Source organism: Neopsephotus bourkii, unplaced genomic scaffold (genome assembly GCF_033783945.1).
Source record: "Neopsephotus bourkii isolate Nb327-2 ecotype Australia unplaced genomic scaffold, CSIRO-AGI_Nbou_v1 NB_1768, whole genome shotgun sequence".
NCBI lineage: Eukaryota > Metazoa > Chordata > Aves > Psittaciformes > Psittacidae > Neopsephotus > Neopsephotus bourkii.
The window spans coordinates 6,311,117-6,327,082 of record NW_026902242.1 but is presented as its reverse complement, the minus strand read 5'-3'; the positions used below and the strand labels follow the sequence as shown (position 1 = coordinate 6,327,082).

The 15,966-nt window shown below is 36.7% G+C and overlaps 1 protein-coding gene across 4 annotated transcripts in view; it reads left to right on the top strand.

Moving 5' to 3' along the window:
• The window catches only part of WDR33 (WD repeat domain 33), a 68,450-nt gene that overhangs the window by 21,372 nt on the left and 31,112 nt on the right, over positions 1-15,966 (top strand). For all 4 annotated transcript variants that reach the window (XM_061379147.1, XM_061379146.1, XM_061379148.1 and 1 more), the window contains exon 7: positions 1,517-1,614. In XM_061379147.1, the coding sequence (XP_061235131.1) occupies positions 1,517-1,614 (98 nt within the window). The remainder of the gene's footprint in view (positions 1-1,516; positions 1,615-15,966) is intronic.

Here is a 15,966-nt window from a genome sequence, read left to right as displayed (position 1 = left end):
CTGGTATTCTTTTCATTTTAATATGGTGACAATGTGTATCAGTTATTCCTTTTTATACGCACTGTGTAAGACGACAATTTCATTCCAAATAAAGAATTCAGTCTTTAATAATCTAACTGAATAAAATATAAAGCCTTCAGAAATAAAACACCTGCATAGTTCTCACAAAATAATAAAACACTAAATAAAGTGAAGAACTGCTTGGCTAGGTGAAGCCAAGACTTCCAGTAATACTAAATACCCACGCAGACTGCCACATACAGAAGTCTAATGTTAATATTGAATGGGTTCTTCAAGCTTGAAACTGTAAGCAAGCCATTGAAAAGAAGACTGTAGGGTTTTCTCTTGGTTCAGTGTTGATGCCTCAGTTGTGCAAATGTCTATATAAAAAAAAATGGAATCTAAAGTGATACTATCAGTGAGATGTAAAAGAACGATGTTTCTAAAGCAAACCCGCACATAATCTTTAGTAAGATATGGAAGTGTTTTTAAAGTAAGCCTGAAGAGAAGCTGCAGATCCAAACTGAAGTTAAAGCAGTGTTTCTTCGGGTTTAGGTGCTGGCCCTTGGTTGTAAAGGTTCATTGCCACAAACCCATTAAAGTCACCATTTGTCTTTATGGTGCAGCATTTTCTGCCAGAGTTTGATTTTGAGAAGTGCTTACATTGAATTCAGTTACTGTCTGACTTATCATGGCCCATACACTGAATTTCTCTGTTATTTTAAGCCCTTTCCTGATTATAAAGATATAGGATTTTGCAAGGGCTCCATCCTGGTCTTTCACTGCACAAGAAAGGAAGTGAGTGCCTCAGTTGCTGGAGGTGTTCTGGCCCTAATCACATCGCTAAATAACCTCTTGCTTTTCCAGTGACTTTCATCAAGCAATATTGACTGTTCAATCTGGAAGCTGCTTCAATGTCTGTAGGATTCTTTTCATGGTGTTGATGGGGTGTAATGAGAGAGATTTTTTCCAAATTACTTTTGCAATAAGTGGTACACTTGTTTTACATACATTTTTTTTCCAACAGTTAATCCAACTAGCATTTTCCTGTGACCAGCTTTCCCTTACTTTTGCTTCTCTGCTGCAAAGCACCTGTGGATGAAGAGGAGGGTGGTTTTTTTCTCCCTAAGAACTATTCTCTTGTGCTTCTACGCAGTGTCACGGTATTACCCAACATGCAAATCTAGGGTGTCAGTTCCCAAATCATACTGATGTTGCTTCTCATCCTGCAGAGCAAGTGCTACAGTGTGCAGTCATAGATAGGAAGGTGCTAAGAATAAATTGTGGAATATTTTTCCTCTTTTGACGGGACTGCAATGCAATAGTAATCCTATGCTTAATTCATGTCTTGTAATGAAGTGTCATTTGGCAGGCACTGTATTCACTTTAAAGCCCCTATGTTCAAATGCATCCTTCGGTGTATAACACATTAAGTATTATTTTGCCCTGTCTGAGAAGCATAGATAATCTGTTAAATGCTGACTTCTTTCCCCTGCTGTGTGTCTTCATGTAACAGTTTCTCACCCACGGATAATAAATTTGCTACATGCTCTGACGACGGCACTGTTAGAATCTGGGACTTTCTACGTTGCCATGAGGAGAGAATTCTTCGAGGTATGTGTACCAAAAGTACTGATTGGGGTATTTCAGGAGGGGTAAAACCTTTTTTTAACTAGGTGTTCACAGTACAGAAGTATCAGCTTGTCTACAAGTTTTTATTACATCCTTGTCTTAAATCCTCCAAACAAGTTTTTGTTTGGCTGCTGCTATAGGTGCAGGTGCTTTATAGTATTTGATAGGCTGCAGTTCACAATAGCTTTACTCTGTCCACTTAGGCTCTAACCTATGGAGGTGAATATAAAGACATTTTCCTACTCCTAATGTTAGTAGAAACAGCTGTTTCTGCATCAGGAATACATTTATCTTTCTGCAAAACTTAATCTTTCTGACCGCTTTCAGTTCAGAACACACATCTTCATGCAGAGGATTCCATTCTTTTCATGGGAGTGCCTTTCATTATAATTTCTTGAGAGGCGAGATAGTTACTTTTCCTCAGTCCTTAAGAGGAGGAGAGCAGTTAGGCAGAGAAAACAAGTGACTTTAATCACATCAAGCATAGCACATGCAGATGATCCTAGCTTCAGTTCAGTAGTTCTTTGTCCTGCATCCGTGTATGCTAACTTCTGGTGCCTTTCCACTGGCCTCGAGCTTTCTGTTGTCGCAATCTTACTGAGTGATAACAACAGTTTATGACAACCATTCCTTTCTTGCAGAAGATGTCAAAGGTACATAATAGAATATATTAAAGACTGCTATGAGATTGAGGGTTGTAGACATGCAGATACATGGCAAAGAAGGTATACAGTAAAACCATGGAATTTCAGTTTTAGGGGGGAGCTTTTTAAGTGCTTTCCTAAACTAAGGTGGATTTTTTTGTTTTTATTTCTTAAATCATGCTTCCGACTTGGACCTGCATTATGTGTTCTATGAACTAGAGCTCTCCCTGTTTCTCTTGACTCTTAAGCGCTCTTGTTTTGCTAACGCATTACTTCTAAATACCACTACTTTGAGAAGACATTGGGTTCCAGCGATCTTGCAGTGATGATATTCTAACAATCTGTGTGTAGGCATGAAAGTAGAAGTATTCTTTGCAGGAGGTGGCAAGCAGGTTGCTAGGCTATATCATTTACAACTGTTATTCTGGAAGGACCCAAACAGTTTTGCTTGATGCTTTAAAAGACAAATCATTCTGCACTAAACACATTCTGTACTCTCCTCCAGCTTTGTACTAACTATTCATTTAGACTGTGTAGAGGAAATGGAGATTTTTCTTCATGCAGAGTCTTCAAGATTATGAAAATCCCTCCAATTCTTCTATATTCTTACGACCTTCAGAAAGTGGGAGTAAAACATTTAATTTGGGCCATAGAGAACAGAACTTGTAATACAGTTCTTTCTGGTACCTTGCTTACTTGAACATTACAGTTATGACTAGATCTCAAATAAAATTATGCTTTAATTTCTTACCTTATACATTTCAGTATATAATTTTTAGTTTGCAAAATAGCTCTATAAAGAACGTATTTGCTTCTGTTTATTTGCCCACAGTACACTTCAAAATATTTCTAATTTACATAGAAGATTAAAAGTTTTGTGTCTCTGGGTAAAATTGGACAGGACAGATTATTCCTTGTTTTTACTGTCAGATAAGAAAAACAATCAGAAAAGCAAAGCAACCCAAACACCATCCCCTGAAAAAAAAATTTGCCACAACAGAACGAAAATAATACCCAAACCCCTGAGTATTGGGAGTGGGAGGATGTCTCTGCAACACATGCAAGTTTGATCTAGTTTTGGTCCCTAAGCACTGCTGTGAAATAGGATCAGAAGACTTATTTAAAAGAGCTGTAAGGTAACACTTTGTTAGCTTTCTTGGTGAAGAATATTAGCTTTCAGTTTGTTGTTTGAAATTTTAGGAAACTCAACCTCACCCTTTTGCTTCTCCACATACATGCTGCTTTTACATATTTAGGAATGTGACCTCTAATACTTTTGCTTAGTACAGCCTTCATATGATGTAAATACACATACCATTGCCATTCCAGTGTTGGTCATCTCCAAGTTAAAATTCTGGTGGCACTCCATTAGAAACACATTTCATTATGTACAAAAAGTGTTTACATCAAATACCAGGCTAAGGAATGTTCTTTCCTGCTTTCACAAATTGTGCTTCAGGGGTTCTGATTATTATCAGTGCTGTGAAGTTGAAGGCGTTTTACAGTGTAGTTTAGATCCAAAGCTTCACTTAGTATGGTAAGGGATTCTTCAGATTATCACACAGAATAATAAAAATCAAATGTAAATATCACTTTACACTCATGTATTCATAAACAAGTTTATAATTCAGGGTTGCAGTGTCAATATGTAGTTATTCCTACAAATATTTTCATATCATATTTTAAAAATATTTTAAAACAAAACAGATTTGAGGACTTTAATGCTAAGGAATGCTTTTAGAGTAAATTATAAAGAGCATTAAAGATACTGGGGTAAACTGATATGGAAAGGTCAGAATTCTGTAGATTTGTGACGCGTGCTTTTGTTTGCACTGAAATGAACTAGTGTAATTTATTTCTATTATCTGATTAAATTTTTTCCTTAAAACTGGTCTGAAACATCAATTCTAGTCTCACCTTCCAAAGAGGATTAGGAAATCAAGTTGGAACCCGTAAATTACATGGGACTTACTAAGGTTTTGCTGTAGTTCTTCCAGCTGTCTGTATTAGGCTACACAAGTTTTTGGGTAGTTGAACCCGTGAATACATTTTGCATGAGGTTTATGGGGAACCATCTTTGAGTAATTCATCTTAAAGTGAATTACCTTCGAAGAGCTTGAAGATGGGGGAAATGACATTGAGTGTCCTAGTTACTGACCTGCTTGCTTCCCCTCAACCCAATTACTACTGTCTGTTTTTTCTCTTGAAGTAAAGGTGCTGTACTCTTAATTCTGCGCTGGTATTCTTCACCTGTGTTAACTTCTGATGTTTTACCATCTTGATGATCATAGAACAGTTTGCATTTGCTGAAATACACTGGTAGGAAACTAACCGATGTTAAAATAAAAATGTTTTTTTTTAATAACAAGATACGGAAAAGAGGCTATAGGATAGCAATATGTTGTTTTCATGTGAATCTGTTGCTCTGAGAGGCATTTCCAGTAATGGCACTTAGAACAAAACACTATCAGGTCTTCAGTTTTGCATTTGCACACTAAAGTTAATGCCAGAACTCACGTAAACAGTCCCCATTTCTGTGACAACATATACACTGATGGCTTTTAGTAATGCTAAAAACATCTGCTGAAAAAAATGTATGCAGTTAAAGCTTGATGTCCCTTTATTTCTGTTCAGAAATTAATGGTGATTTGACTAGTGGCTGGGTACTGAGTCTGTAGTCATGTATCCCTGAGAACACTTTTGGTAGATCATTATTAAACACATGATTTCTTAATTACTCTAAGCTTGACATGATGGGTGAGGAGGCTACAAACACATCTCAGTGGTATTGGTTCCTTTGTCCATCCTTCCTTCTTCCTTTCACAGCCACATGCACAAAATCCAGTAGAAAAGTGTGCTTGGGAGGACTGTAAAGTTTTCAGTCTGAAGTCTAGATGAGCATTACGTTCCCAGGATTTCGAAGGTTTTCTGCCCTACATAGGTCTTTTTGTGAGGGTGACTCTACCCAGCTCTCTAAAAGATACTAACCCAAGATCTGACACTTTGTACATCAGTTTTTCCTATTTTCTGGATGTAGTATACACTAAATAATCCTCTAGCCAACATGGTAGATTTGACAAAAGGTATTTAATATCCTAGTTTGAATAATAAAAAGCAGTCATCATTCCTTTACATTCTATCTGGATTTAGTATTTGGTGTTTGTAATAAGATGTAATTTCTTACTGGTATGTGATTCACTCTAAGGAAAGTCTCTTGTCTGTCTTTAATAACATTGTTTTGCCTGGAATTTTCCATTTGGGCATAACGCCAGTGCAAAACTGCATCACCTACAAAATTACCTGTATGTGTATATACATGCAGAAGTCAAAGCAGTTACAGGAAACTTAGTTTTCATCGGCTCACAAGTTCTGAAGAAGCACCTCCACAGCTAGTCATACTGAAATAACTGAAGTATTTTTGATTTATTCCTTTCTTCCTTCATCCCTTCTGTTTCTGGATCTTCATCAGCAAATAAAATACCATAAAATGTCTTTTGTGGTTTAAATGTGTGGCATGGTTTCTATACTCTGAATTTCCTGTCTGAAAGTGAAGTGTCTCTTTAGACTTTGTGGTATGCACTTCCTCAGTCAAATAGCAAATCCTGTCTTTAAAATTTAGAGATGGTGTGTTCAGTAGTTAAAAGGAATCTGAGGGCCAGAACTAACCAAAATTACATCTTCCTTTTGTTCCCTCACTTTGAAGTGTAAATCAGTAGCTAGCTCTTAGTCTTTGAATCAGGTAGCTTCTAAAACTTACCTTTTCCTGGGATGTAGTTGAACTCTACACTGGATAATTCAAGAGGGGAAAAAAATGCCCTGCTGTTGCTGTTTCCATCTTTCTTACTTTTATGTGAGGTTTTTCTTTTGTTTTCATTGTTTCAGTAGGGAAGGTAAACTCAGGAAGTTCAACAGTGAGTGTGTTGATACTGTGTTTCTTGTAAGGAGAGTTAGTGTTTGTTTGTGGGGCCTTGTTACTTTGTACTGTTAGGGTTTCAAGTCTATCTGATCCGCTTTTAGTCCACAGCAGTATCCCTACAAGAATAAATATTAGGACTTTTCCCTCAGAATGAAAGCCCAGGGTGAGAAGAGACCTGGCTGATACTGGCACCAACAATATCAATCTAGAGAAGAAAAGTCCTTGAATTTTTTAATTTAAAGAAGATGAGCTGTTTCAAGATGCTAGTATTAAATCAGTTATATCTCCTCTTTGCTGGTGGGTTTTAGTATGCCAGCTTATCTTGCAGGTCTCTGATCTTCATGAATCTTCATTGCCACAACAAAGTTTGGGGTGGGGGAGTGCGACAAGTTGCAGCCAAGTCTTCTGAGCTACAGTTGCACTCTTAAGTTGCTGTGCCTCAAGATTTTTGTGTTTTAGAAATGGTAGGGAACTCGCTTAATGGGATGTTAATACTGACTGAGAGGTTTTTTCTTTACAAACAGTTCAAATCAGCTGCATAATCAGTGATGCAGGAGCCTTTTTATTATGCTGGATGTGTTTTGTCAGCTCTGATGCCACTTCTTTGGGGTTGCATAGGGAGCTCTCTACACGGTCTTACTCTTTCATCTCATTAGGAAACCCCTCCATTGCCATAGTGAGACTGAGAAATATTGTATACAATTCCCAGTTTCATAAATGGATCTTATAATGCAAAATATATTTTCCTAGCATCTTTTGCCACACGTTTCCCAAAGTAAAGTAACACTAAGGAGTTAAAGTGTGAACACATGTACAACTTTCTGAGCTCTTACTGCTGCTTGTTAGAATGGTGGGTGTAACCTACATTAGATGGCAAGAACCTAATCTCTTCTTGCCTGAGGCTACAACAAGGGTGTAAGTGTTAACTTGCAGCTCAGTTTTATCTCTGTGTCTTTCAAGGCTGGAGCATCCTCCTTTTCTCTGTATAGAAAGCTTTATTAGAAGTAGACTTCATTAAAAACCTCTGACTGTAGTTGTGTGAAATGTAAAACCCATCTGAAAGTTGAGAAACTTCCTGCTATGGTGACTTACATCAGGTTCCTATTTGTGGAGTGTTTTGGATGGGACAAATTTTATTTTGCTCAACTATAATTGAGGTCCTTGATTTGTGCAATTAGACATAGTGATTAGGAGGTAGTTTTATGATAGCTTTGCTCTGCTCCCTAAAATGATGCCACAAGAATTAGAGGGTATTGAAGACTTCTTCGGTAGGTGATTGCATCTGATATGCATTAAGGTTTATAATGAACTTCAGTTCTGAATATCATTAAAATACAACATAATAAGTCTGAGGTCTGTTTTTCAACTAGAATCTAATGTTTTAACAATCCTGAAGAGTTGATAAGTAAGAATATATGTAATTCTCAAAGAATGAGTAAAAGAGGTCATGAGAGATGACCACAACATCATGCTATAAGAAAGTTATACCAGACTCTTCTTTCCACACTTTTTGTGAGACAGGAATGAAGAGGCACTTTCTGAGAGTGAGATTATTTTAGATTCAATTCTGAAATCTTTTCTTCCCTGGAAATTGTCCTGAAGCTAAATCACATATCTCTCACTTTGGAGTCCAAGGGCAAATTTACACTAAAAAGGTTAATATTTCTAGTAAGTATTTTGTTAAGCTTGGAGGAATGTTAAAATCCCCTAGTGTTTCACAGGGCAGCCAGCTCTTAGTGCTGCTGAAATACATGATACTTCCTTCAGAAGTTGTCCGACTGCGTCATTAGGATTCCTTGCATCTATTTCCTTTTGAGTGTTTGATAATTGTATGGCTGCCCCATCCCTGTCAGTGTTCAAGGCCAGGTTAGATGGGGCTTTGAGCAACCTGAGCTAGTGGAAGGTGTGGAACTGGATGAGCTTTGAGGTCCCTTCTAGCCCATACCATTCTGGGATTAAATACTGAACTCTGAAGCCTTTTTTATGGCTTACTAGTATAAATACTTCTGTGGTGAGAACTTTTCATCTGTTATAACTACATATAGAAGTAAACATAATATAGCACAATACATAGTGGTCAGGATTCACTGACAGCACCACTGATGCAGCACTGAGCTTTCTCCTCAAACCCTACGTTCTTACTGAGAAAGAAAAACACTTTTTCATGAGGTTGGTACTTGATGAAGGAAATCCTGAGCTGCAGTGTCATTTAAATACTGACTATAAGGGGGTGCTGGTCTTCCTTTCTTGGCACAGGTGTAATTTGGAAAACGATGCAGGTTGTGTGCATGAGGGGTGGTGACCTGTTAGTATCCTACTCACGGGTATTTGCCCTATCAGAAGTTCTCAACAGAAACAAAATCATCTGGTGTTATTCTTTATGCAGGTGATGTTAGTAATTCATCTACTTTGATAATATCTTATGTGGGCAGAATTGGACATTGTATTTTAGGGAATCTTTCATCTGAGATACTATTTCCTAATAGACTGCAACTAGTGAAATAAGGTGTTTCAGAATAAATGGTTAGAAGTCTTCAAAAAACAAAACCCACAATTCCCTGGTGAAAATAATCCATGTCAGTCTTGAGAAACTTACCTCACAGGCCGTTTGATTCCATTTTTCTTTTGCATGTGGATTAAATGGACCGCTTCCCCCCGTCCCTGCTGCCTTTTTTTTCTTCATATCCTCCAGTTACTGTACTAGAAGCTTTTGTGGATTGAAGTAAGCATAGATAGTTTGTGAAGAGTTTGATTATTTTCTTTTGCATTGTTTCAATTCCATATAATCCAGTTATTTCCTATTATAGTACATTTAGCTTGTGAGTGATGCTCCCGTTTTAGTAGTGAGGCACTTTGCATCATTTTATCATATGAATAACATTGCAGTTCTCATACTTAAATAACCCAGAATAGGGAGATGGGGAGATAGCTTGCAAATATCTTCCCTAAAGTAGCGACGGAGTTTTTTTTCATGTTTCTATACCTGCCTGGCCTTACATTCTAATGAGAAACCTAGTCCTGCTCATCACATGTGTTTTTAGGAAGACACTGAGTCAAAATTGAAACTCTGCTGAATGGGATTGTATAGCAAACCACGAGAAAGGGATAAATAAGAATCGTGATAAAAAACCAAACTTGGGTGAAATGTAGCTGGGAGAAGGACAGCAAAGGGATGGGAAGTGTGGAGGCTGTGTCAGTATGAAAAAACTCCAACTTAATAAATAAACAGTTTGTACAAGGATTCAGAAAAGATATTGGCAGTAGCAGATATTGGCAGTAGCAATAACTGATAATTACTCTTCAGACCTAATGCTACTCTGGGTTGCTTCAGTTGAGAGTATAATCAAGGCATATAACATGCTATATGCCTCTGGAAAAAGTGGGTGACTATTTTAAGTGCGCAAACATGTTCTCAAAGTACGGTGCCAGAACTTTCCAAGTGACTGATACTCATTTCACAGTGAAAATACAAACTGTCATTTAATTTTGCTACTTACAGGTAAAGGAAGACATTTTTATTTTTACTGCTGAAAGTACATGTGTGCATTGTAGGTAAAGTAACTGTCTTGGAAGTTTTATAGATTAAAAACTTGTAAAATGCTGACCTCCGTAAAATACGAGAATTAAAAACTGGTTTGGCCGTTAAGTGTTGTGGCTTCAAAGAAGCACAGCTGTAAGCATCAGAAGTACAGGTAGTATATAGGAGAAAAGGATGAATTTCCAAATATTTTTATCTTAAAAACATTTCCCAGTTTAATAAGTTTGATATTTCTTCCATCGCAGACAGTTTGAATTACTATTTGTCATTATTATGTCAGTGGAAGCATCTGGTATTTCTGTTTCTGGAAAACATTTGTTTGAGACATTGCAGAGTATGTAAAGTTCTGGCTTTTGCTGAACAATTTAAAGCACAGGTTAGTTATGTATCTTTTTTAAAAATTCTAATTGTTGTCATATTGTGTATAAATTGATTTTTCTCCAGCTAAGATATGTAGGTAGCACTGTTCCAGGTATAACTATAGGCACAGAAAGACGCACTTACGACACTACATTATCATTTTCTGGTATAGATAAGGCAAGGATTGCAAGTAGCTTGCATATATTGTCTTAGAAGACAGAGTTAGCTATAGCTGGTTTTGGCCATTAATAGTAAATGAGTGTGGACTTTTTAACTCGTCAGAATAAACTTTTTGAAGAACTTATAATGGCCAACGAGCCTTGCCTGAGAAAGTTTGCTGTAACAGGACTGGAATAGGTGTTTCTACCAAGTCCCCAAGATCTCAGAGGGTAAACTTAGAATTTCTATTCAAAAAACCTGAGGAGTATGTTCCCTTGGCTGTTTAAAACTGGTAAGAATAATACTAGTTAGTAAAAAGCAAACCCAGCTTCCTGGTGTGTGCTGGCAGATGCATATTCTAGGATATGTGCAATAGCTTTATTTTCTTTGCCTTTTCATTTAGAATGATGGAGCATGCAAATATTTTAAATGTTATCTTAAAACCTTACTTTTATACTTCTGTCACTTTAAAAATACTTCCAAAGAGTTGTAACAATTACTGGCTTAACTGTAGCTATTCTAACTCTTAAGTTGAATTATTTGATGAAAATATGTAGCTCAAGATCCAGCCAATTATTACTATTATTATTAATAGTAATACACATTAGGGGAAAAAAAGTCTAAATATTTATACAGACTTTACATTTTAACTTATCTCCAGAGCTGCCTTCTTTCTATCTTCTCCAAGATCATCCTATGCCTCTTTATTTTTCTGTAAGTGTTAAGATTTAAGAAAAGGAGTACCTCTGATAAATATTTACCATCTTGACACTGAGAATTTGCATTGCAAGACTAACATCCTTCCTTGCTTAAAAAAAGGCTGAATGCTTCTTGAGAACTATTCTTCATCAGTGGTTAAGGTTCTTCCTGGCTTCATAAATAATCAGTACTCTTAAGGTTTAGAAAAATCTTGAGTATCTTCTTTAAATTCAATGAAGAACTGATTTCCCCTCAGCCACCCTCAGCTTTCCATGGGAGAAACTAGACCTGGGATGGGACAGAGATGTTTAGATGAAAGTAAAACATTTTTCTTTGACCAGAGAATTTTTTATTTTTATTTTTTACATTTGGAGATACTTAGCACAAATTGATGTGTAAATGGTACTCACAGGTAAGTAATTCCCCACTTAAGTACAAGTCTAATGGGAATCCCCAGAAGTTTGAAACTCATTTGATGTTCCAGGTATGTTGCCATTAGAAATAAGTAAAGTTAACAGTGCTAAAAAGGAAAATATTTTTGTTTATCTCCTCTAGTTCAGCGGGAAACACATTTAAAGTGCCATTTTTTGTGGGGAAAGATGTTTGGGTTTTGTTTTGGTTTTCATTTGGTTTTTGGTGTTTGCTTTGCTTTTCTGTTTGCTTGGTTTTGTTTTTTGTTTTTAAGCTGTTTACTTACCAGTGCAGTAGAAGAATGTGAGCTTTGCTTAATCTTAGTATTGTGCAGTCTCTGTCCTTGGAGGTTTTCAAAATAAAACTGGTTAAACTCATGAGAAACCAGCTTTGACCTAATGATTTTGAGCAGGAGGTTAAACTTCTGTTTGAGAGGACTTCTGAGGTTTCTTCCACCTGGCTTGTCCTCTGTTCTTTTTGATACTGAATTTCCCTGGTTTGCCAAAGGGGAAACAAAAGAACAGTGAATCCTAGTAGTTAAATGTTCAGTTGCCTTCAGCTGTACACCAGCAAGTATGACATAAGGAACTGACCCTTCAAAAGACTATCGAAAATCAGTGTTCTGGGGTTTTATTTAGTTTGTTTTCTTCCAACTATTAACATGCTGGAGGTAATGCATACTATTCTATTTGGGTTAGAAAGATTTCTTAATGTTTAATGGAATGTTTTCCAGACATAGATATTTGGCCATTCCATAGTGACTAACAGTTTGTTCAACTTAATCATCACCAAAGTTTACGTACTTAATCGGAATCCTCCTACAGGCAGTGAAAATTCATGATAAATAAGATGGTAGATGTGATAGCATGCTGTCAGTGTCTTCAAAGCTCCTGATTATGGAGTGAGGTAAAAAGGTACCTCTATATATAGATATATATGAATTTGTTATACATTCATACATAATTTCAGTCAATGTCTGTAATTATACAGCATTTATAATGTTACCGAGTGGCACATTTATGGACTTCAAATTAGCTTGCTGCTTTCTTATTTGTTTCAAAATTATGCAATCCTGAATTAGATCGTGCAGGTAGTTTTGTAAAGCTTTAAAGCACATGCACAATAAAAATAGGTTCAAAGTGTTTGCTTTAAAAAGTAATACAGGTAACTGTTACACTCCTTAAACTGAAGCAGCCTGGCTTTGTCCACCTGCTTTGTCATTACTGTTCCTGAAGGTGCATTTCCCTAGATCATGTTTCTAAGTTCTCCAGAGGAGACGTAAGTAGGCCTGATGTGTTTGCAAACATCAGCCTTTATGTCTAAATGAAACGGGTGTTAGAGAATACTTGGGTTTTATATCAAGCAAAACCTGATCTACATAGTGTATTTCATTGTTCATGCCTACACCTATCCTGAGTGCTGACTGACCATTATGTCAAAACCCAAATACTAATTTTCAAGTTAATAACAGAAGACTGCACAATACTAAATATAATTTTGAGACTAAAAGAGTTGCTTTGTCTTGAAAGATGCTCTTTCAAGCACTTGAAAAGTCCAAACCAGGTTTGTGGTGATGTTTCTGCTACAGATGAATTTAGTGTCTTAAATCTGTAGATAAAATTCCCCTTTCTGAATTGTAACTAATCAGTAGCAAGGAACTAGTACACATGTAAAATACTATGGACAGTGTCAAGCACACTTGTATATAGCATAGTTGCAAGCTCTAAAAACTGTTAGCAAGATGTCCCTTTTTCTAGAGGTTGATCAGGTCTGCAGCTTGTTACTGTGCAGTATGTTACTGCTTGCTGTTTGTGCCTGCTCAGAAAGAATCCTGTCTGTTCTTTATGTCTGCTTTCTGCGCTTTCTTGGCCATGCATAATTTGTAGGCAGAAATGAAGTTTTAAATTGGACCAGCTGATAGAGTTAGACAAAAAGGTTAGGTTTGTTTTGTTTGCTTTGGGTTCAAGTGTTTGTTTGTTTGGGAGTTGTGTGTGTGTGTTTGAGTTTCTGTGTTTTGGGTTTTTTTGAGGTTTTTTGTTTGGGGTTTTTTTAATTGATTTATTTTTTTTTATTTTTTGTCCTTTTTTTTTTTTTTTTTTTTTTAAGCCACACAAACCTGTCTTAGGAACACACAAACTTGCTTATTTCAGGTCAGCTGATCTAGTTGGATAATCAGATGTCTTTTCCCTACAGATTACACTTTATGCTCTTACATCCTCAAACAGCAGTGACTCTTTGTTGCTTCCCTAGTAGAAACTCCTTCTACTTAATGATTGTATATGGTGTTTTCTCTTTGGCAATACATACATTCTCAAAATAATTATTCTCTTGGCTAGTTTGATAAATCTAGTGATTAGGAATATCAGTACTGTTGGTGAATATGGATTTCTGTGGATTGCCATTTTCCTTTTGGAAGTCCCTGGTCTCCAGAAACTCACAAGTATATATATGGTGTGAAGACTAGGAGCATGAAAAGCTAAATTCACCCAAGACAATTCTTTTCTTAAATTGGTTTATACTCTGCAGTTGTGTTCTGGAGATCTTTAAGCAAAGGTAGGTTCTCTCTCACACTATTCCCAGCTTATCAGGAATATCCTTTGCTTCCAAGGGAATGGAGGAAAAGTCCGATCATACCAATCACCTGCATAAGCACGGTAGATTTGTCATTTCTCCAGTATGTGTTGCATTTGCAATTTCAAACAGGGCTCTTACACAATGAGGAATTGTACTGCTAGGATTAAATGTCACAGTTTCTGTGCTCACATTATAAAACTGGAACAGTGGAGGCTTTAAATAGCAGGTGCAATCCTGCCAGCCTTTTTTTTTGTTGAGATGCAACTGCTGCTTCCTGTCTGAAAAAAACATCTTGCTTGCTCAGAGGGTTCTTCACATGCTGCCTGCTTCTCACCCACTTTGCCATTTTCTTTTCCCTGTGTGACGGAATTCTTTTCAGGGAATATAGTCTTTCTCCCTCAGAATACTTAACTATGTATGTTTCAGTCTACAATTTCATCATGAGGATGCCTGTTCCTGTTAAGTCTGGATGGAAATAACTGGCAATTAAGTCTGTCTGTGTTTTGCACAATGATTGAAGCTGCATTAGTTTCTGCAGGAGTCTGTCCTATCAGGTACAATCTCTGCAACATCTGTAGCAAGCCATAGCACTTAAATTCAGAGATCTATTCCACAGTAATTATTTGCTAGAAATACTAGAAGCTATTTTTAACCCATTGCACTGTATTTTATTGACCAAATTAATAACTAATACAGTGTTGGTATTTGAATAAGGTTTTTTGCAAGAAGTTAAAATGCAAGTAAGGAATAGGTATGGCAAAGTTTTCTTGAAGAATACTTAGAAGCAGCAGGTATCACAAATTATCTAACAAACACAAGTTAGCAGCGGTATATGAAAAAGAACAATATGGGGAGCTTTAATTAGCATTTAGCTTGACTTAGTTTGAAGTGCCATAGTAAAAATCTTAGAAATAATGTTGCATTTGCTAGACCTAGAGTATCAGAATATTTTTCCTGAAGGATTTGTTCTGCAGTTCTTGCACAGAAAGGAGCATTTGAGCTTAGGAGTGAAAAGCAAATTAATTTTTCAGTCTATTACAGTCCATAGCTCTTTGATGCCAGTTACTGTGAATTGAACATCTCCATGGTAGCAGCTGGTAACCCTGCTGTTTTGGGTAATGTTTTCCTAACCAGATATTGTGTGATAATTCTAGTTCCCATCAGTCTGAATAAATTTCCTCCTAGTGAAAGGTGGAAAATCACACCCATCTTCTAGAGAATCTATCCCTCACAAAAATAAAATTGTTAAGATTTCATAAAAGTGTATGATAGATACATGAGGCTTTTGTTTAAAAACTGCTGTAACTTTTGTAAAGGTTCACTTGTTTGTATTTGATAGCAGGAATAACGGGTTTTGCTGCTCATTTCGCTGTCGAATGTATGTCATGCATACTGCATTCACTGTAGACATCGTGTAAAAGAACTTAAAACCCCTACTGTTTCCTGTACGAATGTGTTGATACAGTGGCACAACCAGCCTCATAGATGTGCTGTCCTGAAATTAGGATACTGCTGATGGAGTAATGACTAATTAATGACTAATTAATAGACAAATGACTAATTAACGGCCCGTCTTCAGTAGATGAAGAATCTGCTATTCTTAAAGCCAGGTGGTTCTCAGCCTGCTTGTACCTTTTTCTCCAATGTAGTGCTTGTGTTGCAGTTGATCACGTTCACGACACGTTGACGTTTGTAAAACTGCATCTTGTAGCAACAGATAATTCACAAAGGGCTATGTATTCCAGCAATAGAGACTAGTCTAATGAAGGTGTATTCTTTGTACTAAATAAATAACTGTATTTTAACTGGCACAAAATAAACTGTTGACATGGGATTATACCTGTTAAAGCTTCCTTTTTTCTTTTGGTTAAATTTTAAGGTTAAAAATGAGCTTTGCTCCCTGATACAAGGTTGTGATATTATAATCTTAAAATATACATTTGGCAGAACTGGTATCTTGCATCACTTTGCCAACAGATCTGTTTTTGTGGATTACTTCAGTAGCAGTGGCATCCTCTTACACAGGCTTTTCT